At 47.8% G+C, this 25515-nt stretch overlaps 1 protein-coding gene across 4 annotated transcripts in view; it reads left to right on the forward strand.

Annotated features, from left to right (window-relative positions):
• The window catches only part of KMT5B (lysine methyltransferase 5B), a 278446-nt gene that overhangs the window by 142650 nt on the left and 110281 nt on the right, over positions 1–25515 (forward strand). For all 4 annotated transcript variants that reach the window (XM_085644799.1, XM_085644797.1, XM_085644800.1 and 1 more), the window contains one exon: positions 25287–25453. In XM_085644799.1, the coding sequence (XP_085500925.1) occupies positions 25287–25453 (167 nt within the window). The remainder of the gene's footprint in view (positions 1–25286; positions 25454–25515) is intronic.

Raw genomic sequence — 25515 nt, forward strand, 5'->3', positions numbered from 1 at the left:
TCTACATTTCTTCCAAAAGTGGGTCCAACCAGACATAGATCTATTTTCCACACACGAAAATGGAAAATGCCCAACCTTCGCCGCCAGGTTTCCACACCCGCTGTCCAAGGGCAATGCGATATGGATGAACTGGTCAGGCAAATTTGCGTATGCTTTTCAGCCACTCCCACTCATTCCACTAGTGGTACGCAAGCTCCGACAACAGTCTCTCAAAATGATCCTAATAGCTCCCACATGGGCACGTCAGCCGTGGTTCACAACACTATTGGAACTCTCACTAGTCCCACACCAAAAACTACGCCTCTCCCCATCACTACTAACGCAGAACCTTGGAGAGATAAGGCACCCGATCCAACTCAACTGAATCTGGCAATCTGGCTCCTGAAGTCCTAGAGTTCGGTTACCTTAACCTTCCACCAGACTGTATGAACATCATTAAAGAAGCCAGGTGCCCTACCACTAGAGCTTGCTGTGTGGCAAAATGAAAAAGATTTGCCATTTACTGCACTCACAATAATATTCATCCACTGGATGCGTCCATCCAGAACATCATTTGCTACTTACTACATTTGCAAAGATGTAATTTAGCATACTCATCCATACGTGTACATCTAGCAGCACTTGCCGCTTTCTTACAAAACAGACAGCACTTATCACGTTTTAAGGTCCCAGCAATTAAAGCCGTCATGGAGGGCATTAAAAGAATAATTCCTCCCAGATTACCACCCTCTCTAGTGTGGAATCTCAACATCGTACTTACTAGGCTCATGGGACCCCCATTTGAACCTCTGCATAAATGTGAACTTCAGTTCCTTACATGGAAAGTAGCTTTCCTTATTGCAATCACCTCTCTCAGGAGAGTAAGTGAGATCCAGGCTTTAACCATACAAGAACCTTTCTTACAAATACATTGTAACAAGGTGGTTCTCAGAACAAATCCAAAATTCCTTCCTAAAGTCATCTCTGCATTCCATCTTAACCAATCAGTGAAGTTACCCGTATTTTTTCAAAATCCAGACTCCGTAGCAGAGAGAGCTCTTCACACGCTAGACGTCAAAAGAGATATACTTTATTACATTGACAGAACTAAATCCTTTAGAAAGACAAAACAATTGTTTGTAGCTCCCCGCTTCATAAAGGTAATCCCATCTCCAAAGCTGGGATTGCAAGGTGGATTGTTAAATGTATCCAAATATGCTACCAAAAAGCTAAACGCACATTAACAATTCCCCCTAGAGCGCGTTCAACATGCAAACTAGGGGCTTCCATGGCATTCTTAGGGAACATTCCCCTAGAAGACATTTGCAAGGCAGCCACATGGTCTACAACACACACCTTCACTAAACACTATTGTGTTGACGTGCAGGCCAAACAACAAGCTTCTGTAAGCCAAGCTGTTCTTAAAACACTCTTTCAAACTACTGCAACCGATACAGGTGACCACTGCTAGGGGAGACACTGCTGTACAGTCTATGCTAAGTGTGTGATCTGCAGCTCATATGCCTCGAACGGAAAATGCTACTTACCAGTATGCATCTGTTCTTGGCATGTAGAGCTGCAGATCCACACACGCCCACCCGCCTCCCCGGGACCTGTATCGGTTCCAGTACTGTCTTACTTAGATATACACACATGGACAACTTTTTCTTTCTACTAACTCCATCATTTCCCATCATGGCGAAAAACAATCTGAGGATGGAGTCGATGCCCATGCGCGCTATCGTCCAAGGGAGGAGTCACCTATCTCCTGACTACAAAGACTTCTTCCAAGACAACAACAAGGTGCAAGCATCCGAGCCCAACACCAGATGGCGATCTAATGCTAAGTGTGTGGATCTGCAGCTCTACATGCCAAGAACAGATGCATACTGGTAAGTAGCATTTTCCTTACAGGTAAGTAACTAGTTTTCTTTACCCAGCCAAAGTCCTGTAAAAAAACGTCAACAACTGCCCCTCCAACCACCTCCTAAACACCAGCTTCTCATCACCACACAATCAAGATTCGGACCCAAACACAGTAGGAAAGCTGCCCTTATAGCAGCAACGAATGACAACCGGATGATCCTCGATGGGGAGACCTCAGCTCTCATCCTTCTAAGGCTATCGGCAGCCTTTGACTCCCATCTCATCCTAATTCACCGCCTCTGACGCACTAGAACTTATTTGCGGAACCCCACAGGGCATCTCGCTCAGCCCAGCGCACTTCAACCTCTAGGTGACTCTGCTGGCTGATGTCATACGAACTCACAGAATAAACATCACTTATGCCGATGACACACAACTGATACTGTCACTCTCGGACAAAAACCCAACACCAGCAACAATTTCACCACATGCATGACAGAAGTAGCCAGCTGAATGAAATCCAATTTCCTCAAATTGAAATAGGACAAGACCAAGGTGGTAGTCCTTCAGGAAAAATTCCTCGCCTGGGACTTCACCTGGTGGCCCACAGACCTTGGGCCCACCCATACGGCCTGCTCGCAAGAGAGAAACCTTGGAATTATCATAAACATCAACTAGACATGACCGCCCAGGTCATCGCAGTGGTCTCAGCCCGCTTCAACACACTAAGAATGCTGGAAGAAATCTTCAAGTGGCTACCAGGCAACACCAAGAAAACGATAAACCAAGCCCTCTTCACCAGCAGACTGGACTTGGAACCCTGTACACAAGGATTATCAACCTGCTAAGAAGAAGATTGCAGACAGTCCAAAACGCAGCAGCCAGACTAGTCCTCAATCTCCCCCGCTAAGTCCACATTGCACCACAACTCAGGGGACTCTACTGGCTCTCAGTACACAAGCGCTCACACTTTAAACTCATCCCCCACAACTACAAATCTCTCTACAACACTCGCCTTGTCTACTTGAACAACCACATTCACTTTCACCAACCTTCTAAACTCCACCGTTCTACCTGTCTCTCCCTAGCACATATCCCACGCATACACAAAAGCAGAACAGAGGCCTTCTCATAACTTTCCCTAAAGCAGCGGTCGAATTGGGGGGAAAAAAGTAGGGGAACTGTGGGTGGAGAATCAGAGGGCAGGAATAACCCGAGGACCGGTGGGTGGAGTCAGAGGTGTGGCTAGAATGCGCGAAACATCCCAATTCTTTGTATTTGTTTGACATTTCACTGACCAGTTACAGCTTATTATGTTATTTAATTCAACCAATGGATATACATGAATATTTAAAGCTTAATATTAGTTATTGACATTAAAATACATTCACAAAGTGGGATATGTTTTCAGTCACAGAATGTCCCACATGCGTTTAAAAGTGAAAGCACAAGCTATTTGTCTCCGAGCCATGGCTTTCTGTCATCAGCACTTCTCCCTTTTTTTCCACAAGAGCAGTTCAAACATAAAGGGCAAAATATCCTAGTTTGCAAATGTTTTCTATATAATTTTGGCTACGCAATATATGAACCATAATGTTCGAGGCATGTGGGCTGCTGAATTCATATCTGTGCATAGATCGCCGCCTAGTGTTGGGTCCGGATGTTTGCACGTTGTTGTCCTGGAAGAGTCTTCGAAGTATCCTGGGATAGGTGACTCCTCCCCTGGACTACAGTGCGCATGGGCATCCTCTCCATCCTCAGATTGTTTTTTTCCGCCATTGGGTTCGGATGTGCTTATCTTGACTCAAGTTAGGAAAAACTTTTTCCACGCCAAAAGGCCTCTAGTTCGCGTCGGTACTGTTCCCGATCGGTATCGATAGTATCTTTGTTAGTTTACTAACTTCCAGAACCAACTTTTTCGCATCTTACCCGAACATCGACGATGGAATCGAGGACACCATTCAAGCGGTGCCCTGTATGCAATGCGAAATATCCACACATCGACGTCCATCCGGTGTGCAACAAATGCCTTTCACCGGATCACGACGAATCTACATGTATGGCCTGTGCCCGATTTCGATCCAAGAAGACTCTCCGGAATCGACGAGCGGCGAGACTCGAGGCGCAGCAAGCGGCACCGGCCCCGGCCGACATCTTTAGCGCCGGGACCGAAGAAGTGGAGAACCTACCCTCCAGTCCGAACATGACTCCGGATCGGAAGACGTCGACGAAACACTCTTTCGCAGAGATGAAGACGAACCCGAGGTAGGAGACTACAATGAGGCCTTAGGGGCCGAAGAGAGTAGCTCCGATGACGAGCAAGGCCTACCCGTTCAGACTGAGGAAATCCCAGTGCAACAGTCTATGGCTCCGGTTGAGGGATCGCCTTCGGGCCTTACCCAAGACCTATCCCGCAGTTCTTCGGCCCCGCCCTCGGGCCCGGCCTCGGACATTCAGCGGCAGCCATTAATGCCCAAACCGGCTGGTTTCCCTTCTTCGAAACCGAAACCAAAAGCTGTATTGGTTCAACTGAAACCGAAACCGAAAGTGGCGCTGGTCGGATCGAGGCCCTCCACACCTTCGACGCCAGCAAAACCCGTCGGCACCGAGCGCAACAAACGAGACTTCGGTGCCGAGCTTGAAGCGGCCGACGTCGGAGTCGACATACGGAAATAGACCTTCGGTGCCACCAAACCTACTCGGCTCCCGGCACCGACGCAATCGGCTCCGACCCCAAAGGTCAAACTGCCTGCCGCGTCTCCCACCGCTTCGACGGCACCACCAAAGCCACACTCATCGAAGACGTCGACGGCCATTCCCGCCCCTCGACTCGATGACTCACCGGCGCCGAAAAAGTCCACGCCCGCCTCCACAGAACCGGTCGGCGCAAAGGAATCAAGGGCGCTCCAGGTGCCACCCGTTGCTGCGCAACGCACCAAAAACAAAACTGTCCTCCAGGACACGTCGGGCTCCGAGCCAATAAAAGCTCCAACAGCCTCTTCGGCACCAGCCAACATTACTTTTGGCCTGCCACCATCCACGGCCCCGAAACTGTTCCAAATCAGGACACGGGTCACCCACACCACGATCACGCCTGCCGAACGCTCTGCGGAGACGTCTCCATCGCATCTCATCGACGCCGACACCGGCAGGATGATTATCCACAAAAGGAGAATAACTTCTGAGCCAGCTTTGGACTCCTTCCGGATCCCACTTAAGAGAAAGCTGCCAGTGGCTTCGGAACCAGTTCTTTACGAACCTTTCCATTCACCCTACCAGGATCCACAATCCTTCTCTCCCACACACTCCGACACGGATGCGTTGGAGGACTACATGGGTGACCAAGTCCCCTACCCCGGAGGGATGGACCCTGATGGCCAACAGGACCCTGATCAAGCTTGGGATGACCCTGTAGACCCAGGTGCGCCTATGGATGCACAGGACCCGCAACTCTATGGAGCAAAAACATCTCCCACAGAGGACACTGCCGCGTTCAACGCTCTAATTGAACGTGCTGCGGCCAATCATGGGGTGCAACTTCACTCTGACACCATCGAGGACGACTTTCTCATGGATACTTTCGCATCCTCAGAAAGGAATATAAAGACTCTGCCCATGTTGAAGGGTGTCCTCAAACCAGCAAAGGACATCTTCAAGGAACCCACCAGGGCAAGAGTAATAAACCCCAGGATCGACAAAAAATACAGATCGGCGCCTGGGGACCCCACCTACATTAGAGGCCAGTTACCTTTGGATTCAATTGTAGTTGCGAATGCTCGCAAGAGGGCACACTCGCAAACAACAGGTGATGCTCCTCCCCCGGACAAAGAGTCCAAGGTGTTAGAGACCTCTGGCAAACGGGTTGCCGCCCAGGGGATATTCACAAGGTGAGGAATCACAAGGTGAGGAATCCACAGGCAGATACTGTATCCACCAGAAAAAGCGTTACCGAAGGTAAGTAACTTGTTCATTCTTTCCGAGCATTTTCACATGCTCACTCTACAGCAAATCCTCCCGCTGCTCAAGCAGGGAGACTTTCTGGCCACACTGGACCTCAAGGATGCGTATTTCCACATACCCATTCACCCCTCACACAAGAAATACCTCAGGTTCACTGTTCAAGGGCAGCACTACCAATTCAAAGTCCTTCCCTTCGGCGTGACAACAGCACCCAGGGTGTTCACGAAGTGCCTAGCTACTGTGGCGGCACATCTACGGAGGCAGCACATACACGTCTACCCTTACCTGGACGACTGGCTCGTTCAAGCGAAGTCAGCCCAGCAATGTGCCAGCCACATGTCCCGCACCATCCACCTCCTTCACAGTCTGGGGTTCTCACTAAATTACCCAAAATCCCATCTCCAGCCCGCACACGTACAACAGTACCTAGGTGCGACTATAGACACTCTGGCGGCCACAGCTCAGCCAAATTTAGTGAGAATCAACAGCATGCAAATGCTGATTTCCAAGTTCAAACCACAACACTCCCTTCCCGCGCGAGTGTTCATGCAGTTGATAGGCATGATGGCCTCCTGCATCTTCATAGTCCCACACACGAGACTACATATGCGCCCGCTTCAGGAGTGCTTAGCACGTCAGTGGAATCAGGCTCAAGGACAGTTGAAAGACCTAGTGTTGGTGAGCGGTCGGGCATACAACTCTCTGCATTGGTGGAATCCACAAAACCTTTGCAAGGGCCGACCGTTCCAAGAGCCTGTCCCACAGATAATACTGACGGCGGACGCGTCTCTCCAGGGATGGGGAGCTCATGTACTCCATTACACAGTGCAGGGACTATGGACACAACAACAAAAGAAGATGCACATCAACCTTCTAGAGCTGATGGCAATCTTCCTCGCTATGAAAGCATTCAAAGTACACTTGTGCAACAAAGTCGTGTTGATCCGGACGGACAACATGACTGCCATGTACTACATACAGAAGCAGGGAGGAACACACTCTCCACAGTTGTCTCATCTGGCTCAGAGCATGTGGAAGTGGGCCATTCAGAGGAACATGTTCCTCATGGCAGAACACCTCCCCGGCAAGGACAACCAGATGGCGGATCTGCTCAGCAGACACAGCCACCAGATGCACGAGTGGGAGTTACACCCATCAGTACTCCAACCGTACTTCCAGAAGTGGGGTCATCCAGAGATAGACCTATTCGCGACAAGCGAAAACGCAAAATGCCAAAGCTTTGCCGCCAGGTTCCCACATCCGCAGTCGCAGGGCAATGCGATATGGATGAACTGGTCCGGCAGATTTGCGTACGCTTTTCCCCCAGCACCACTGATACCGCTGGTGGCACGCAAACTCAGACAACACTCACTGACACTCGTCCTGGTTGCTCCAACGTGGGCACGCCAGCCGTGGTACACCACCTTTCTCAAACTTTCCGTGGTGCCGCATCAAAGGCTGCGGGTCAAACCCGAGCATTTGACGCAGAACCATGGAGAGATTCAGCACCCAGATCCGCAACAGCTGAACCTGGCAATCTGGCTCCTGAAGTCCTAGAGTTTGGCTACCTAAACCTGCCACCTGACTGTATGGACATCATTAAGGAGGCCAGGAGACCCACTACCAGAGCTTGCTATGCAGTCAAATGGAAGAGGTTCGTCATTTATTGCAATAATAATGACATTAACCCGCTAGACGCATCCATCCAAAACATTATTTGTTACCTATTACACCTATACCGATGCAATCTGGCGTACACCTCTATACGTGTCCATTTGACCGCAATATCAGCCTATCTACAAACCAGGTAGCACCTCTCTCTATTCAGAGTGCCTGCCATCAAAGCATTCTTGGAAGGACTCAAACGAGTCATTCCACCTAGCCACCCACCAGCCCCAATGTGGAACCTCAACTTGGTCCTCACACGCCTGATGGGTCCACCCTTTGAACCTCTACACTCATGTGAGATTCAATTCCTTACCTGGAAAGTAGCTTTCCTAGTAGCGATAACTTCTTTACGAAGAGTTAGTGAACTCCAGGCACTAACCGTCCAAGAGCCATTTATACAGGTTCACGCCAACAGGGTCGTACTACGTACCAACCCCAAATTCATGCCCAAGGTGGTATCGCAGTTCCACATGAATCAAACTATTGAACTGCCTGTTTTCTTTCAAAACCCACAAACTGTCGCAGAAAGGGCACTCCATACACTAGATGTAAAAAGGGCCCTCATGTATTATATCGACAGGACCAAACCCTTTAGGAAAACAAATCAACTTTTCGTTGCCTTTGCCCCACACCACAAAGGTAACGCTATCTCCAAAGCAGGTATAGCCAGATGGATCGTTAAATGTATTCAAATTTGCTATCAAAAGGCTAAACGCACTTTAACGATTCCCCCACGAGCCCACTCAACACGTAAGTTAGGGGCCTCCATGGCTTTCCTAGGAAACATTCCTTTGCATGACATATGTAGAGCAGCCACCTGGTCCACTACACATACATTTACCAAACACTATTGTGTAGATGTGCAATCAAAACAGCAGGCAGCTGTAGGACAGGCTGTTCTCAAAACTCTTTTTCAGACCGCTGCAGCTGGCCCTGGTAGCCGCCGCTAATAAGAGGGCACTGCTATATATTCTATGCACAGATATGAATTCAGCAGCCCACATGCCTCGAACTGAATATGCTACTTACCAGTATGCATCTGTTCTTGGCATGTAGGGCTGCTGACATTCTTATCGCCCTCCCTCCCCCCCTGCGCCTGTAGCAGCTGCAGCTCTCAGAATTACTGTAAAGCATGGTCATCACTTTCTGTATCTACTCCATCACGGCCACAATGGCGAAAAACAATCTGAGGATGGAGAGGATGCCCATGCGCACTGTAGTCCAGGGGAGGAGTCACCTATCCCAGGATACTTCGAAGACTCTTCCAGGACAAAAACGTGCAAACATCCGGACCCAACACTAGGCGGCGATCTATGCACAGATATGAATGTCAGCAGCCCTACATGCCAAGAACAGATGCATACTGGTAAGTAGCATATTCAATATATCATCTGCTGCATAATCTGACAATTTTAACTAATAATTTGTTTGTAGCTGAAATGGATCAAACGTTATTTAAAAATGTGACGGCCCTTCCAAAGGTTGACTGATCACCTCTCTCACTCCTGCATTTCTATGTTACACTGGTACTAAGGAGGCAACATTTTCCCAGAGACTGTTGGCATGTGTAAAAATGTCAAAATAATAAAGTATCAGAAAATATATTGCATTACGCTGCCGCCTTTTTTTTCCTGCATAATTTAGTCAACGCTGCGGCATAATTTTGTCCTCCATTGCTGCAGAATTCCAATGGACCCAAAGCAGGCAGTACATGTTAAAAGTGCTTGTGCATGAAACAGAGAGACTGTGGAGTTTGCAAACTTGGGGGGATATGTACAAGTGAAGTGGCGGAGTGAGGTGTTAGCCGTAATGGCTTAACGCCTCACTCCGCCACTTCAGAAACACAAGGCTGCACCATATTTACAACGATATGGTGCAGCCTTAACAGGAGTAAACCTGTTTACCCAGTTGAGACCGGGTGAATTATGATAGCAAAACAACAATGTCTCAACCAGTAATTACAAAGGCAATTAAAGTGAATGCATAAATCATTAAGGAAGGGAAACAGGAGACCAAGATAAGAAAAAAAGTGTTGTTATTATGCAAATGGTTATAACAGCACTATATTACAACTGAATTAAAGTAGCCAAAAAACACACCAATTGTGTACTGACCGTGCTCAGTGCAAGTGATAAGTGCAGTGACACAAGTGATATATATACAGCGTGAAGCGGCGCAAAAATAGAGACAAACAATAATCACAATCAAATAATATGAATACAATAAATAATTTGTTTTGAGGATTTAACCCTGCGGTGGCCGTAAATTACACTGGAATGTCGACGGCGTTTCGACCTTGTTCAATAAAGGTCATCATCAGGACAATGGCTACAATTTTAAGAAGTGCTGTTTGGAAATGAAAGAAAAATAGAATAAGGGCTATGAAAGCACATGGACCATATTTAGAAAATGAGAAATATCAAGGGAGAAAGAGTGGGGGAGGGTGGAGGGGGGGTTGGGTATGTGTAGGGGGGAAGTGGGGGGAGCGGGGAGGGGGGGTAGGGGTTGGGAGGGGAAGGGGTGTGAGAATTAGTTTGTCACCTGAAGGCATGTAGTTAACAAATCCCAAGAAAATCGCAAGGGTCACTGAAAGGCGATCGCAATCAATGGATATTGTAGACAAATGAATTGAGAATAGGCATCAACGCTGCAAGGTAAAGGGATATGTTTATAACCAAAACAAAACGCAGAAAAAACCACAAAGGAGATGTAAGCTCACAGTAGTAGATAATCTTACCGGGGGATGCACAGGAACGCTCTCCACAGGTAAACCAATGCAGCGTTATGGCCGTAAGTTCAAGGCTCAGTTTGGCAAAAGGGTATCAGCTGTGCCGGTTCATGACTAGAAGACGACTAATGAAAAGTCTAACGGACTAAAAAAAGGGAGGGGGGGGGGAGGGAAGAGGGGGATAGGGGATGGACGGATAGGGGTCCTAGGAATGAATGTAAGGGAGGAGGGGAAGGGAAAAAAATGCGAATCAAAACTGGACTTTGTTCAATAAAAAGGATTGTGCACCATAAAATGTGGGTAAAAGTCTTACCGGTAAATGAAGGAATTCTTTTAGATTAGCCCCCAGTAGCAAGAAAAATCAGTGCACGGGTAAGACTTAATCGCCAAAACGGATAAACCATATGGAGACGACAAGGTAACCATTAATAAAGCCGGATATCCGTGGTGCGCAAGTCGGGTGGACAAGAGAAAGGCTAGAACGTCAGAGCTAAGTGCCCCGGGGGGACTAGAGATAGAAGAAAACGTCTCAGTGACTGATGACGAGACAGAAAAAGCCGGAAACTATTTATGAAACTCTATCACAGTCAACAGATTCAACGCGGAAAACGTTAAATTACAACAAAGACAACTTTTGTTGAACAACCATAATTACATCATACATATCGGTTTAAACTAGGCAAGATTCCCCGGGGGGGGGGGGGGGGGAGGGAAGGAAGGGTATGGACAATGGGGGAGGGGGGAGGGAAGGAAGGGTATGGACAATGGGAGAGGAGGAGGGGTTTTGAAATTAATAGAATAAAACACCTCGAGATAGAGGTGTTATCATGTCTTCAAATACAAGGAAAAGAAAAAAGGAGAAGGGAGGGGAAAGAGGAACAAAAAGCATATCTTCAAACATGCATAATACATCAATATCACATAAGTGAATAAATATGCGCTTACATAAGTTAACATCACAATCAGCAAATTTTAACAAATTTAAATATACATAAATACATATTCATAAGTAGGGAGGAAGTCAGGTCAAATAAACTATACATGCCACCTAAACAATCGTCGTTGGAATAGGAAAGGAATAGCAGTGTAGCGCCAACGCAAGCACCCTTGCACCATAGTGCAAGAGTGTCTGTGTGCAGGGGTGGATTGTTTATGTGTAGGAAGGTGACCCTCCCTGCACATAAACAATCCTAAAATGCCATTTTGTCACTTTTTTGTGTGCTGCTTAATTACAGATTCTTTATGTACAGGAAGGGGGAACCTTCCTGTACATAAACAATCCATGGCATTTTGTTTTCTCCATGTGTGCTGCATAAGGCAGCACACATGGAAAAAGCAAAAACGAGGAGAAATAAAGCATTTCTCCTTGCTTCGCCAAGTTAAGACCATGTTTTCACTGGTCTTCATTCTAGCGCTGCCTCCTATGCATGCTGCCCTTGGACATAGGGGGCAGCATCAAAATCAATGGGTGTTGCGGTGGAACGCCCACCACAATACCCACTGCCTACCCCTTTCATGTTAACCATTGCGTGAAAGGGGGTCTTATTCACAAGGCAGCGATAACCACGTTATGTGGCTTAACGCTGCCTTGAAAATAAGGAGAAGCCCCTATCGCCACCACAACTTCGGAAAAAGTGACGTTGTAGTGGTGATAGGGGCTTCTACATATGCCCCTTAGTTTGGTGTGCATGCAAATCCTGCATTGTCGATCCCTGGTAAGTTGCAGCTACTGCTTCTGAAACAAGACCAATGGAGGTACCAGTGGGTGAGGCAGACTAGCCTCAAGGGCAGAGCCAGATTTCGCACTGGTGGTGCCCTGTGCAACAATGTTTGTTGGTGCCCCTCAATGACCACCTACGCCACGGATTCCCTACTACCCTTTAACAGTGCCCTTCAAGTCTCCATAACCACACACTCTCTCACATGCATTTAGTTTGATTTACGGCACCACTGAAACCATTGTAGAGTGTCAGAGCACTTTACATCACACACATTATACAGGGAAAATCAATCATATGTGTGTAAATCACTGTATAGGAAATTTTACATAAGACAAAGGCCTACATGGTGCAGGATTCACATGACAACCATACTAGTAGGCAGTATAGTTTAATAGTGATTGGTCTGGAGAAGAACAAACTCAGAATTTAAAACGTAACACCGGGGTTGGGGGTTCTCTTTAATATTCAGAATTAATTTATTCAAATGAACACTTTGTGCAGCATTAGGATAATCAAACACTGGGGGGTGAGGGGGACATAGTGCTCTAATTTACACCTTGCACTTTGTAGGCGGATCTTAGATGACAGTTAATAGCTCACTGTTCTATGCTAGTATTTTAACTTATAAACTGCAAGTAACAAAAGGATCTCTCTAAAAAAAGCAGTAACCCACTGACCTATTTACATTGTGTGCACTTTGCGATCTGAATGGTACATGTCCTTGGCAGCAGGCACATTAACCGTCTGCGCTACCTTTCAACGAGTCAAAACCTCCACTAGACAAAACTCTGACCTCTCTAGAAGAACATTAATCACCGGAGTTATCATGGCATTTCTATAGTTGCTGGAGGCATGGAAGGAGGCAGCAAGTGCATTTAAAACCATAATATACTTGCAAACATAATGACCCCATCCGAATTCAGCACCCAGTGTGATCGCACTGCCCTAGAGCTGCCATGCTCCAAGGTCCTGTGACCTCGGTGAGAAAGTCACTGTTGCTCTAGGATGTGCTACTTCGTAGGCCTGCCCGCAATACTGGAGGTGAACTTCAGTATGGATTGTGGTGGACAGGCCTCCAAGGTTAACCCACACTTGCCCCACTAGGGTAAACCTGCTGGTGCTAAGACACCAGGGCTTCCAAGGTCTTGCGGGCCTTCTAAGCATGGGAATGAGCTCCCTCAGGAGAGTGGTCTGGGGGACTGGTCATGAAGGCTGAACCTTGTTCCCCAGTTCCAAATTCGCCAGCTCTGACCATTGTGCCACATCCTCTCCCCCACTGAACACCATACTGCCCCACTGAGAGAAACTCACAATGCCCTCAACTACATCCCAGTTGTGCCCCGATATAAACACCTGGATGCGACTCAATTCAAATTAAGCACTGGACACGAGCAATATGCTGCCTGAAAAAAAAAAGTAACCTCCTGGAAAAAGCATAACATTCATAGGGAATGCAAAATTAAGTAAAGCATGTGAAATGTAAGCAGGAACAACATGGTTACCTTAATGCTTTTATATACTCATTATTCAGAAATCAATTTGTGGTTTTGTCAGAAACGTTAAGGACATGACTACAGGGCCCGGAAGGGACCCGTTTTAATGTCCATTGCTTCTATCCTTCCAGAACATGAGCAGTATGGTTTAAAAAGACCAAATCCCTGAACACATTAACCAGGAATTGTAGTACCTCCAGGAATGGTGCACTTTCCCACCTGTGGAAAACAATGTTGTTCAAAGAAAGATGAGAAAACGAAAGCAGCGCTTCACTGGCAAACTCTATAAAGTGGCGTTAATGTGTTTAGGTGAACCAGCCTGGCTATTTTGAGACAACTTCGCCTTGCTTTATTTATTTTTCAGATTTTGACCCTTTTATTTCTCTCCATTCGGAGGCTGCACTTTGGAATAGAAAAATGTCAGAAAAAGATTACCTTTCCAGCAATAATTTTTTTTCTTTTTTGGATCCATTTCACAAGGGGAACAAATAAGCGAGTAGAGGAAAGAGGGGGTGAGAACTATCTTGAAGTCACGGTTTTCAGTAAGTGGGGAGGACCGAGACAGAAAGAGAGGGAATAAGAAGCAGCTGATGGCAACAAAGCAGAAGTGGACACTGTCCTTGTCCTCTCTGGGCAAGAAGGAAAAGCCTGAGTCCTTTTCCTTCTCTGCTCGCCTGCCCCCGGAGCCTTAACTGTAGGCTTTTTTAGCCGTCCTGGGACACATGTTTTAAAAAAAAAAGAAGTAGGGGTACGGAATCAATTGATTTTAAGAAGTAGGGGCTCGCTGTGCCCTGCCGATCCCGCCCACTTCGATCACTGCCCTAAAGCCTGGAAAGACCTCCCACTACACTTCAGAGCCCCCTCCTCTCTTCTTGACTTTCGCAAGAAGCTAATGACCTGGTTCTTCCCTAGGACTGGCCTCTCACACCTGCTACAGAGTGCCCGGGTACCCTCACTGTTGATTAGCACTCTGTGAAAACACAAATAACATTACACAGGTGGCAATAGTTATGGTTTGGTTTGTCTCCATTGAATTCTTTTTTTTTTTTTTTCTTATTTATTACATTTGACAGAGCAGTACATCATGCAGGTTGTTGTATGCAATGATCCATGATATTGACATAGTTTGATATAGGCCGATGTTGTTCGATGTAGTAGGGTTATTCATTACAGTAGGTACAATATGTATGTCTCACAAACCAAACAGTATGCATAACTTACAAGTCATATGCATTCATATGACTGTAGGATGCTGGTTCTTTATCTAGTGGACCAGAACAAGGTACACTGGCAAACCCCAATTGGTTTACAGAGACACAAATTATGTCCTAAATGCTTTCTTTTGTGGTAGTGTCAGCGAGCAGTTCGTCGCATCAGAGGGTAGTGCTAAGCATTTATCGATACACAGAGAGGCAATAAATGAGATACACTCCAAAATAAATCTGAGACCAATTTTGTTTTTATATGTTCGAGGCATGTGGGCTGCTGAATTCATATCTGTGCATAGATCGCCGCCTAGTGTTGGGTCCGGATGTTTGCACGTTGTTGTCCTGGAAGAGTCTTCGAAGTATCCTGGGATAGGTGACTCCTCCCCTGGACTACAGTGCGCATGGGCATCCTCTCCATCCTCAGATTGTTTTTTTCCGCCATTGGGTTCGGATGTGTTATCTTGACTCAAGTTAGGAAAACCTGTTTTCAGGCCAAAAGGCCTTTAGCTCGCGTCGGTACTGTTCTCGATCGGTATCGATAGTATCTTTGTTAGTTTACTAACTTCTAGAACAAACTTTCGCATCTTACCCGACCGTCGATTCGACATCAGCGATGGAATCGAGGACACCATTCAAGAGGTGTCCGGTATGCAATGCGAAATACCCCCACGTCGACGTCCATCCGGTGTGCAACAAATGCCTTTCACCGGATCACGACGAATCTACATGCATGGCCTGTGCCAGATTTCGATCCAAGAAGACTCTACGGAATCGACGAGCGGCGAGACTCGAGGCGCAGGAAGCGGCACCGGCCCCGGCCGACATCTTCAACGCCGAGACCGAAGATGTCGAACAAGTGGAGAACCTACCCTCCAGTCCCGTTTCCGAACATGACTCCGGATCGGAAGACGTCGACGAAACACTCTTTCACAGAGATGAAGACGACACCGAGGTAGGAGACTACAATGAGGCCTTAGGGGCCGAAGAGAGTAGCTCCGGTGACGAGCAAGGCCTACCCGTTCAGACTGAAGAAAGCCCAGTGCAACAGTCTATGGCTCCGGTCGAGGGATCGCCTTCGGGCCTTCCCCAAGACCTATCCCGCAGTTCTTCGGCCCCGCCCTCGGGCCCGGCCTCGGACATTCAGCGGCAGCCATTAATGCCCAAAATGGCTGGTTTCCCTTCTTTAAAACCGAAACCGAAAGCTGTATTGGTTCACTTGAAACCGAAAGTGGCGCTGGTCGGATCGACGCCCTCCACACCTTCGACGCCAGCAAAACACATCGGCACCGAGCGCACCAAACGAGACTTCGGTGCCGAACTCGAAGCGGCCGACGCCGGAGTCGACATAAGGAAGAAGGCCTTCGGTACCACCAAACCTGCTCGGCTCACGGCACCGACGCAATCGACTCCGACCCCAAAGGTCAAACAGCCTGCTGCGTCTCACACCGCTTCCACGGCGACATCTAAGCCACAATCATCGAAGAAGTCGACGGCCGCTCCCGCCCCTCGACTCGATGACCCACCGGCGCCGAACAAATCCACGACCGCCTCCACAGAACCGGTCGGTGCGAAAGACTCGAGGGCGCTCCAGACGCGACCCATTGCTGCGCAAAGCACCAAAAAGAAAATGGTCCTCCAGGACACATCGGGCTCCGAGCCAATTAAAGCTCCAGCAGCCTCTTCGACACCAGCCAACATTACTTTTGGCCTGCCACCATCCACGGCCCCGAAAATGTTCCAAATCAGGACACGGGTGACCCATACCACGATCACGCCTGCCGAACACTCTGCGGACACGTCTCCATCGCATATAATCGACGCCGACACCGGCAGGATGATTATCCACAAACGGAAAATAACTTCGGAGCCGGCTTTGGACTCCTTCAGGATTCCACTCAAAAGAAAGCTGCCTGTGGCTTCAGAACCAGTTCTTTACGAACCTTTCCACTCACCCTACCAGGATCCACAATCCTTCTCTCCCACACACTCCGACACGGATGCGTTAGGGGACTACATGGGTGACCAAGTCCCCTACCCCGGAGACATGGACCCTGACGGTCAACAGGACCCTGATCAAACTTGGGATGACCCTGTGGACCCAGGTGCACCTATGGATGCACAAGACCCGCAACTCTATGGAGCAAAAACATCTCCCACAGAGGACACGGCAGCGTTCAACGCTCTAATTGAACGTGCGTCGGCCAATCATGGGGTGCAACTTCACTCGGACACCGTCGAGGACGACTTTCTTATGGATACTTTTGCATCCTCAGAAAGAAATATAAAAACTCTACCCATGTTGAAGGGTGTCCTCAAACCAGCAAAGGACATCTTCAAGGAACCCACCAGGGCAAGAGTGATAAACCCCAGGATCGACAAAAAATACAGATCAGCGCCTGGGGACCCTACTTACATCAGAGGCCAATTACCTCTGGATTCCATTGTCGTTGCGAATGCTCGCAAGAGGGCACACTCACAAACAACAGGTGACGCTCCTCCCCCGGACAAAGAGTCCAAGGTGTTAGAGACCTCTGGCAAACGGGTTGCCGCCCAGGCAGCCAACATATGGCGCATTGCCAATACTCAAGCACTCCTTGCTCGCTACGATAGAGCGCACTACGACACATTAGAGCAGCTAATCCAACATCTCCCTGACCAATTCAGAGAAGGTGCAGAGATCCTCATCAGGGAGGGACAGCTCCTCACAAACGCATCCATCAAGTGCGCGCTGGATGCCGCAGACACAGCTGCCAGGGCCATAAACACTAGCGTCATGCTGCGACGACATGCCTGGTTACGAATCTCCGGATTCAAACCTGAGGTGCAAAACAACATACTCAACCAGCCTGTCAACCCCGACTATTTATTCGGCCCGGAGGTTGACACTACCCTAGAGAAAATAAAGAAGGACACGGACACTGCAAAGTCCATGGGGGCTCTCCAGACTCAGTCCTTTCGTCGCGGCTCCTTTCGTCGCCCCGGAAATAGAGGAGCAGGTAGAGGACAGGGGTCACAGCAAACATACAACAAGGGCAACACACAAACCACCTACAATAAAAACACCCGGGGTGGATATCGTGGCTCCAGTACAAAGGGCAGAGGACGCGGCTACGGCAACACCAGGTCCTCCCCCAAGAACAAGCAGTGATGCCCTCTCCCTTCCTCCCGACCACATAACACCTGTCGGGGGAAGGCTACAAAGGTTCCTGTCCACGTGGAACTCCATCACCACGGACAGGTGGGTCAAAGTTATTGTCAAATACGGTTACTGTCTAGAACTAACCTCCACTCCACCCACAATACCTCCAAAAAACCGTCCTATGTCCTCAGAGCACTTAACGCTCTTACAGCAGGAGGTGCAAAACATGCTTCTAAAAGGCGCAATAGAGGTCGTACCCGTCCACGAGCAGGGTACGGGGGTGTACTCCCTGTACTTTTTAATACCGAAGAAGGACGGGTCACTCAGACCTATATTAGACCTGAGACCCCTAAACAGATACATTCCGAGCATTTTCACATGCTCACTCTCCAGCAAGTCCTCTCGCTGCTCAAGCAGGGAGACTTTCTAGCCACACTGGACCTCAAGGATGCGTATTTCCACATACCCATTCACCCATCACACAAAAAATACCTCAGGTTCACTGTTCAAGGACAGCACTACCAATTCAGAGTCCTTCCCTTCGGCGTGACAACGGCACCAAGGGTGTTTACAAAGTGCCTAGCTACTGTGGCGGCACATCTACGGAGGCAGCACATACACGTCTACCCTTACCTGGACGACTGGCTCGTTCAAGCGAAGTCAGCCCAGCAATGTGCCAGCCACATGTCCCGCACCATTCACCTCCTTCACAGTCTGGGGTTCTCACTAAATTACCCAAAATCCCATCTCCAGCCCGCACACGTACAACAGTACCTAGGTGCGACTATAGACACTCTGGCGGCCACAGCTCAGCCAAATTTGGTGAGAATCAACAGCATGCAAATGCTGATTTCCAAGTTCAAACCACAACACTCCCTGCCCGCGCGAGTGTTCATGCAGTTGATAGGCATGATGGCCTCCTGCATCTTCATAGTCCCACACGCGAGACTACATATGCGCCCGCTTCAGGAGTGCTTAGCACATCAGTGGAATCAGGCTCAAGGACAGTTGAAAGACCTAGTGTTGGTGAGCGGTCGGGCATACAACTCTCTGCATTGGTGGAATCCACAAAACCTTTGCAAGGGCCGACCGTTCCAAGAGCCTGTCCCACAGATAATACTGACGGCGGACGCGTCTCTCCAGGGATGGGGAGCTCATGTACTCCATTACACAGTGCAGGGACTATGGACACAACAACAAAAGAAGATGCACATCAACCTTCTAGAGCTGATTGCAATCTTCCTCGCTATGAAAGCATTCAAAGTACACTTGTGCAACAAAGTCGTGTTGATCCGGACGGACAACATGACTGCCATGTACTACATACAGAAGCAGGGAGGAACACACTCTCCACAGTTGTCTCATCTGGCTCAGAGCATGTGGAAGTGGGCCATTCAGAGGAACATGTTCCTCATGGCAGAACACCTCCCCGGCAAAGACAACCAGATGGCGGATCTGCTCAGCAGACACAGCCACCAGATGCACGAGTGGGAGTTACACCCATCAGTACTCCAACCGTACTTCCAGCAGTGGGGTCATCCAGAGATAGACCTATTCGCGACAAGCGAAAACGCAAAATGCCAAAGCTTTGCCGCCAGGTTCCCACATCCGCAGTCGCAGGGCAATGCGATATGGATGAACTGGTCCGGCAGATTTGCGTACGCTTTTCCCCCAGCACCACTGATACCGCTGGTGGCACGCAAACTGCGTCAACACTCACTGACGCTCGTCCTGGTTGCTCCAACGTGGGCACGCCAGCCGTGGTACACCACCTTTCTCGAACTTTCCGTGGTGCCGCATCAAAGGCTGCGGATCAAACCCGAGCATTTGACGCAGAACCATGGAGAGATTCAGCACCCAGATCCGCAACAGCTGAACCTGGCAATCTGGCTCCTGAAGTCCTAGAGTTTGGCTACCTCAACCTGCCACCTGACTGTATGGACATCATTAAGGAGGCCAGGCGACCCACTACCAGAGCTTGCTATGCAGCCAAATGGAAGAGGTTCGTCATTTATTGCAATAATAATGACATTAACCCGCTAGACGCATCCATCCAAAACATTATCTGTTACCTATTACACCTATACCGATGTAATCTGGCGTACACCTCTATACGTGTCCATTTGACCGCAATATCAGCCTATCTGCAGACCAGGCAGCACCTCTCTCTATTCAGAGTGCCTGCCATCAAAGCATTCTTGGAAGGACTCAAACGAGTCATTCCACCAAGCCACCCACCGGCTCCGATGTGGAACCTCAACTTGGTCCTCACACGCCTGATGGGTCCACCCTTTGAACCTCTACACTCATGCGAGATTCAATTCCTTACCTGGAAAGTAGCTTTCCTAGTAGCGATCACTTCTTTGAGGAGAGTTAGTGAACTCCAGGCACTAACCGTTCAAGAGCCATTTATACAGGTTCACGCCAACAGGGTCGTACTACGTACCAACCCCAAATTCATGCCAAAGGTGGTATCGCAGTTCCACATGAATCAAACCATTGAACTGCCCGTTTTCTTCCAAAACCCACAAACTGTCGCAGAAAGGGCACTCCGCACACTAGATGTCAAAAGGGCCCTCATGTATTATATCGACAGGACCAAACCCTTTAGGAAAACACAACAACTTTTCGTTGCCTTTGCCCCACACCACAAAGGTAACGCTATCTCCAAAGCAGGAATAGCCAGATGGATCGTTAAATGTATCCAAATTTGCTATCAAAAGGCTAAACGTACTTTAACGATTCCCCCACGAGCCCACTCAACACGTAAGTTAGGGGCCTCCATGGCTTTCCTAGGAAACATTCCTTTGCATGACATATGTAGAGCAGCCACCTGGTCCACTACACATACATTTACCAAACACTATTGTGTAGATGTGCAATCAAAACAGCAGGCAGCTGTAGGACAGGCTGTTCTCAAAACTCTTTTTCAGACCGCTGCAGCTGGCACTGGTAGCCGCCGCTAATAAGAGGGCACTGCTATATATTCTATGCACAGATATGAATTCAGCAGCCCACATGCCTCGAACTGAATATGCTACTTACCAGTATGCATCTGTTCTTGGCATGTAGGGCTGCTGACATTCATATCGCCCTCCCTCCTCCCCGGCGCCTGTAGCAGCTGCAGCTCTCAGAATTACTGTAAGCATGGTCATCACTTTCTATATCTACTCCATCACTGCCACAATGGCGAAAAACAATCTGAGGATGGAGAGGATGCCCATGCGCACTGTAGTCCAGGGGAGGAGTCACCTATCCCAGGATACTTCGAAGACTCTTCCAGGACAGCAACGTGCAAACATCCGGACCCAACACTAGGCGGCGATCTATGCACAGATATGAATGTCAGCAGCCCTACATGCCAAGAACAGATGCATACTGGTAAGTAGCATATTCAACATTTTGATACCAAGAACTTTGAGATAAAGTAAATGCTTTTTTAAATGTTGAATTTTGCAGGTACGTGAAGGCATAGATAGCATACATGTATTTACGGTCAGCTTTTGGGGGTCTACTTCGGCTCTTAAGGTCGTAGGGGGCCAAGGTCCATAGTACTAGCAGCTGTTTCTTGTTACCTACCCTGGAGTGTCTGGGTGCAAGGGTGCTAGTCATGTCTGTAGCTGTGCGCACTACTCCGGTAAAGAGGGGGGGGGGCACCCGGAAACAGGCCGTAAAGGGGGACTTGGGGACAAATCCGGTAACTCCCAAAGCAGTGCTCGGGCCACAAGTGTCCAGAGGACAAGGGAGCACAGTCAGTTTGTTGGTTCATGGCTGAGGGGGCTCGGGTGCAGAGCAAAGAGGTCGGCTGTGCTCTGTGTGTCCGAGAGCCTTGTGGTCGTCAGTCTCGCCGGTTGAGGATGAGATATCAGGACAGCTAGTCTACTCTCTAAGTGGGTCTCTGTGGTGCTGACGTCCCTCTACGGCTTCTCTGTGTCATCCGGATTGGACTCTCATGGTCTTGGCTTGCTGCAAGGGTTCCGGTACCATAGGTATTGGTCCTGTGTGACTCCGGTTGGTCCTGTTGTCCTCTCACTTGGTATGGGTGGACATATCTGACCTTCGGGACCACAGGTACCTCTTCCTGGGGGGGGGTGGTTATGGGCTGGCTGGTGAACTGCAACTTAGTAAACCGGACTTTGCTTGTCGGTGCCTGCAGACTGCAGGGGCGTAGCTCCTTTACTCCAAGGAAGATTACTTGGCAATTTAGGAAGCCTAGCAGTCTCCTGTTGTTCCTGGAAGATGGTCAGCTGCAGGACGAGTCGCTGGTCATGGTTGTCGAGAATTGGCAGGGTTTGACGCCAAAAGTGCACAGCACTCATCTGTTCTCTCTCTTTCTTGCAGCTCTCATTACCCTCTTCTTCTTGATCCATCGAATCAGAGTTCCTGGTGTCAGGGGTTCCACCTGAATGTTCAATTTTGTGGTGTTACAGGGAGTGACGGGGAGTAGTCAGTGGCCAAATTACCTTTGGGGTGTCTACACCCTTCATACGACCGTTCTCTGTTGGAAGTGGGCATAACCCTGACCCAGAAAGCCTAATTCCGCCAAAACTAAAATGGTGGATTCTAAAAATCTTGTTAATTTCAGGGAGCCTACCTTAGGGGCGGTACTAACCTGAGAAGGGGGCATGCAGATAAGCCTTAAGGGATCAGTACCCTGCTTAGTTTAAAAATGTGAGTGCTTATTATAAAATATAAGAAAGCAGTGTGACCATAAAAGCAGAGTCCATTTTGAGGTGAAAGTGCAAATGCTCATTTGAGTGCTCTAGGACAATGCATTATGAAACATTAAGGTGCAAGTGTTAATTTATAAAATCTAGTTTTATAAAATTCTGTGTGCCTGGCCTCCTTGTTCATGGTGGAAGATGTCTTAATAGGATAATAGTCCCAGCCTATATTTTCAGGAAGTGTGCCTTGGCCTGGGTGCTGTATATTTCTCTCAGGTAGCCTTGTGTAATGTTGAAGTGTCATCCACCCATGTCTACGCTTGGACAGTCTTTGTACCCAAGTGGAGCAGGGGCAAAACGGATGTTCGAGGCATATGAGCTGCAGACCAAATACTTTAGCATAGATCGCCATCTGGTGTTGGGTCCGGATGTTTGCACTTGTTTTTGTCTTAGAAAAGTCTTTGGAAGTCACAAGCTAGGTGACTCCTCCTCTGGATGATAGTACGCATGGGCATCGGCTCCATTTTTAGATAGTTTTTTCGCCAGCAGGGAAATGATGGAGTTTTGTGAGAAACAGAAAAATATGCCCATGTGTGCTGTATCTAAATAAGCTAATACTGGAACAGATAAAGGTAGCCGGGGAGGTGGGTGGGAGTATGTGGATCTGCAGCTCTACATGTCAAGAACAGATGCATACTGGTAAGTAGAATTTTCCGTTCGAGGCATATGAGCTGCAGATCACATACTTTAGCATAGATTATATAGCAGTACTCCTCCTTAGCGGCGACCTCCAGTAACTGTTGCATTAGTTTGAAATAGTGTTTTGAGTACAAACTGGCCCACACTAGCTTGTTGTTGCGTTTGCACATCTACACAATAATGTTTTGTGAATGTGTGCGGTGCTTTGCAGATGTCATTTAAGGGAATGTTCCCTAAAAATGCCATGGAATCCCCTATCTTTCTGGTAGAGTGGGCTTTAGGAGGAATGAATAATGTGCGTTTTGCATTGTGATAGCAAATTTGTATGCATTTGACGATCCAGCTTGCAATACCAGATTTTGATATGGGATTGCCTTTATGTGGTGGTGAGAAGGAAATGAAAAGCTGTTTTGTTTTGCAAAAAGGCTTTGTTCTTTCAATACAATAAAGGAGTGCTCTTTTTACATCTAGAGTATGAAGAGCTCTTTCTGCGACTGACTGTGGTTGCGAGAAGAATACTGGCAACTCTACAGACTGATTGAGATGAAACGGAGAAATGACTTAAGGGAGGAATTTGGGATTTGTCCTGAGGACCACTTTGTTTTGATGGAGTTGAAAAAATGGTTCTTGAATAGTTCGTGCCTGTAATTCACTGACTCTTCTAAGGGAAGTAATGGCTACAAGGAAAGCGACTTTCCACGTAAGAAATTGCAACTCTCATTTATGCAGAGGTTCAAATGGAGGGCCCATTTTATCTTGTGAGAACAATATTTAAGTTCCACACTAGTGAGGGTGGTACCCTAGGAGGGATTATTCTTTTGAGGCCTTCCATAAATTCTTTGATTGCAGGTACTCTGAATAGTGATAGTTGTCTATTTTGTAAGTATGCTGCTATTGCAGCGAGGTGTAACCTAATAGATGTGTATGCCAGATTACACCGTTGAAGATGTAGTAAGTAACATATGATGTGTTGAATAGACACATCTAATGGATTGATAGTGTTGTTGTTACAATATATCACATATCTTTTCTACTTGGCTGCATAGCAGGCTTTAGTGGTGGGTCGTCTAGCTTCTTTTATAACATTGATACAGTCAGGGGGTAGGTTAAGGTAACCAAACTCTGACCTCCGGAGCCAGATCGCTAGGTTGAGCTGTGCTGGGTCCGGGTGTCTGATCTCTCCATGGCTCTGGGTTAAGAGATGTAGTTTTTGGTGCGGGACTACAGATAGTTCCAGTAACGTGGTGTTCCACGGTTGTCTGGCCCATGTTGGAGCAATTAGGATGAGAGTCAGTGAGTGTTGCTGCAGTTTTCGCACCACTAGTGGAATGAGTGGGAGAGGTGGAAAGGTGTACGCAAATTTGCCGGACCAATTCATATCGCATTGCCTCTGGACAATGGGTGTGGATATCTGGCGGCGAAGCTTGGGCATTTGGCGTTTTCGTATGTGACGAACAGATCTATCTCTGGTTGCCACCAAGTTTGGAAAAATGGTTGAAAAACTTGCAGATGATGTTCCAACTCGTGAATCCGTTGCGTCTGACGACTTAACAGATCTGCTATGCTGTTTTGAACTCCTGGAACGTGTTGGGCTAGGAGAAACATTTTCTGTGGAATAGCCCATCTCCAAATGCTTTGTGCTAGTTGGGAGAGTTGCTGGGGGTGTGTCCCGCCTTGTTTCTGTATGTAATACATTGCTGTCATATTATCGGTGCGGACTAGGACAGCTTTGCCCATACAAGCAGTGGAAGGGGATGTGGTCCTGTGTATGTTCTCTTGAATCAGTGCAATTGACTGCCTAGAAGTTTTCTTAAGAGGTATGCTTATATATGGTCTCTAGGTGGTAGGATGCCCACAAATTGGGAATAGAAAGAACCTACAGAATAAGAGGAGCAGAGTCACCATCGAGGTGTCTTAAAACGTATATGTGCCTTCTAAAGGTAGGTATTTGCTGCTGTTGTATATGTTTGTGATGTTTAAATGTGAAGAGCTAATATCACTTAGAGTACATTATTTAACTTTGTTAGTTGAGGGAGACTGACTAAGTGGAATGTTATATAACAGGCTCTTGTGCCACGGATTCAAATGTTTAGCACTGTTAAAATAAGAAGAATGCGCTTGTATTTAAAACTTTTCTTAATATATATTGCTCTTCCTATAGGAAACGGAATGACAAAATTGAGTGGCTGGTGGGTTGCATAGCTGAACTTTCTGAAGCAGAGGAAAACATGTTACTCCGTCATGGAGAAAATGATTTCAGTGTCATGTATTCCACAAGGAAGAACTGTGCTCAACTCTGGCTTGGCCCGGCAGCATTCATCAACCATGGTGGGTGATTTAACACTTGATGCACTGTAAGCGCTTTCCAATCTGTCCTCGACGTATTGCGA

Source organism: Triturus cristatus, chromosome 3_1, assembly GCF_964204655.1.
Source record: "Triturus cristatus chromosome 3_1, aTriCri1.1, whole genome shotgun sequence".
NCBI classification, from domain to species: Eukaryota; Metazoa; Chordata; class Amphibia; order Caudata; family Salamandridae; genus Triturus; species Triturus cristatus.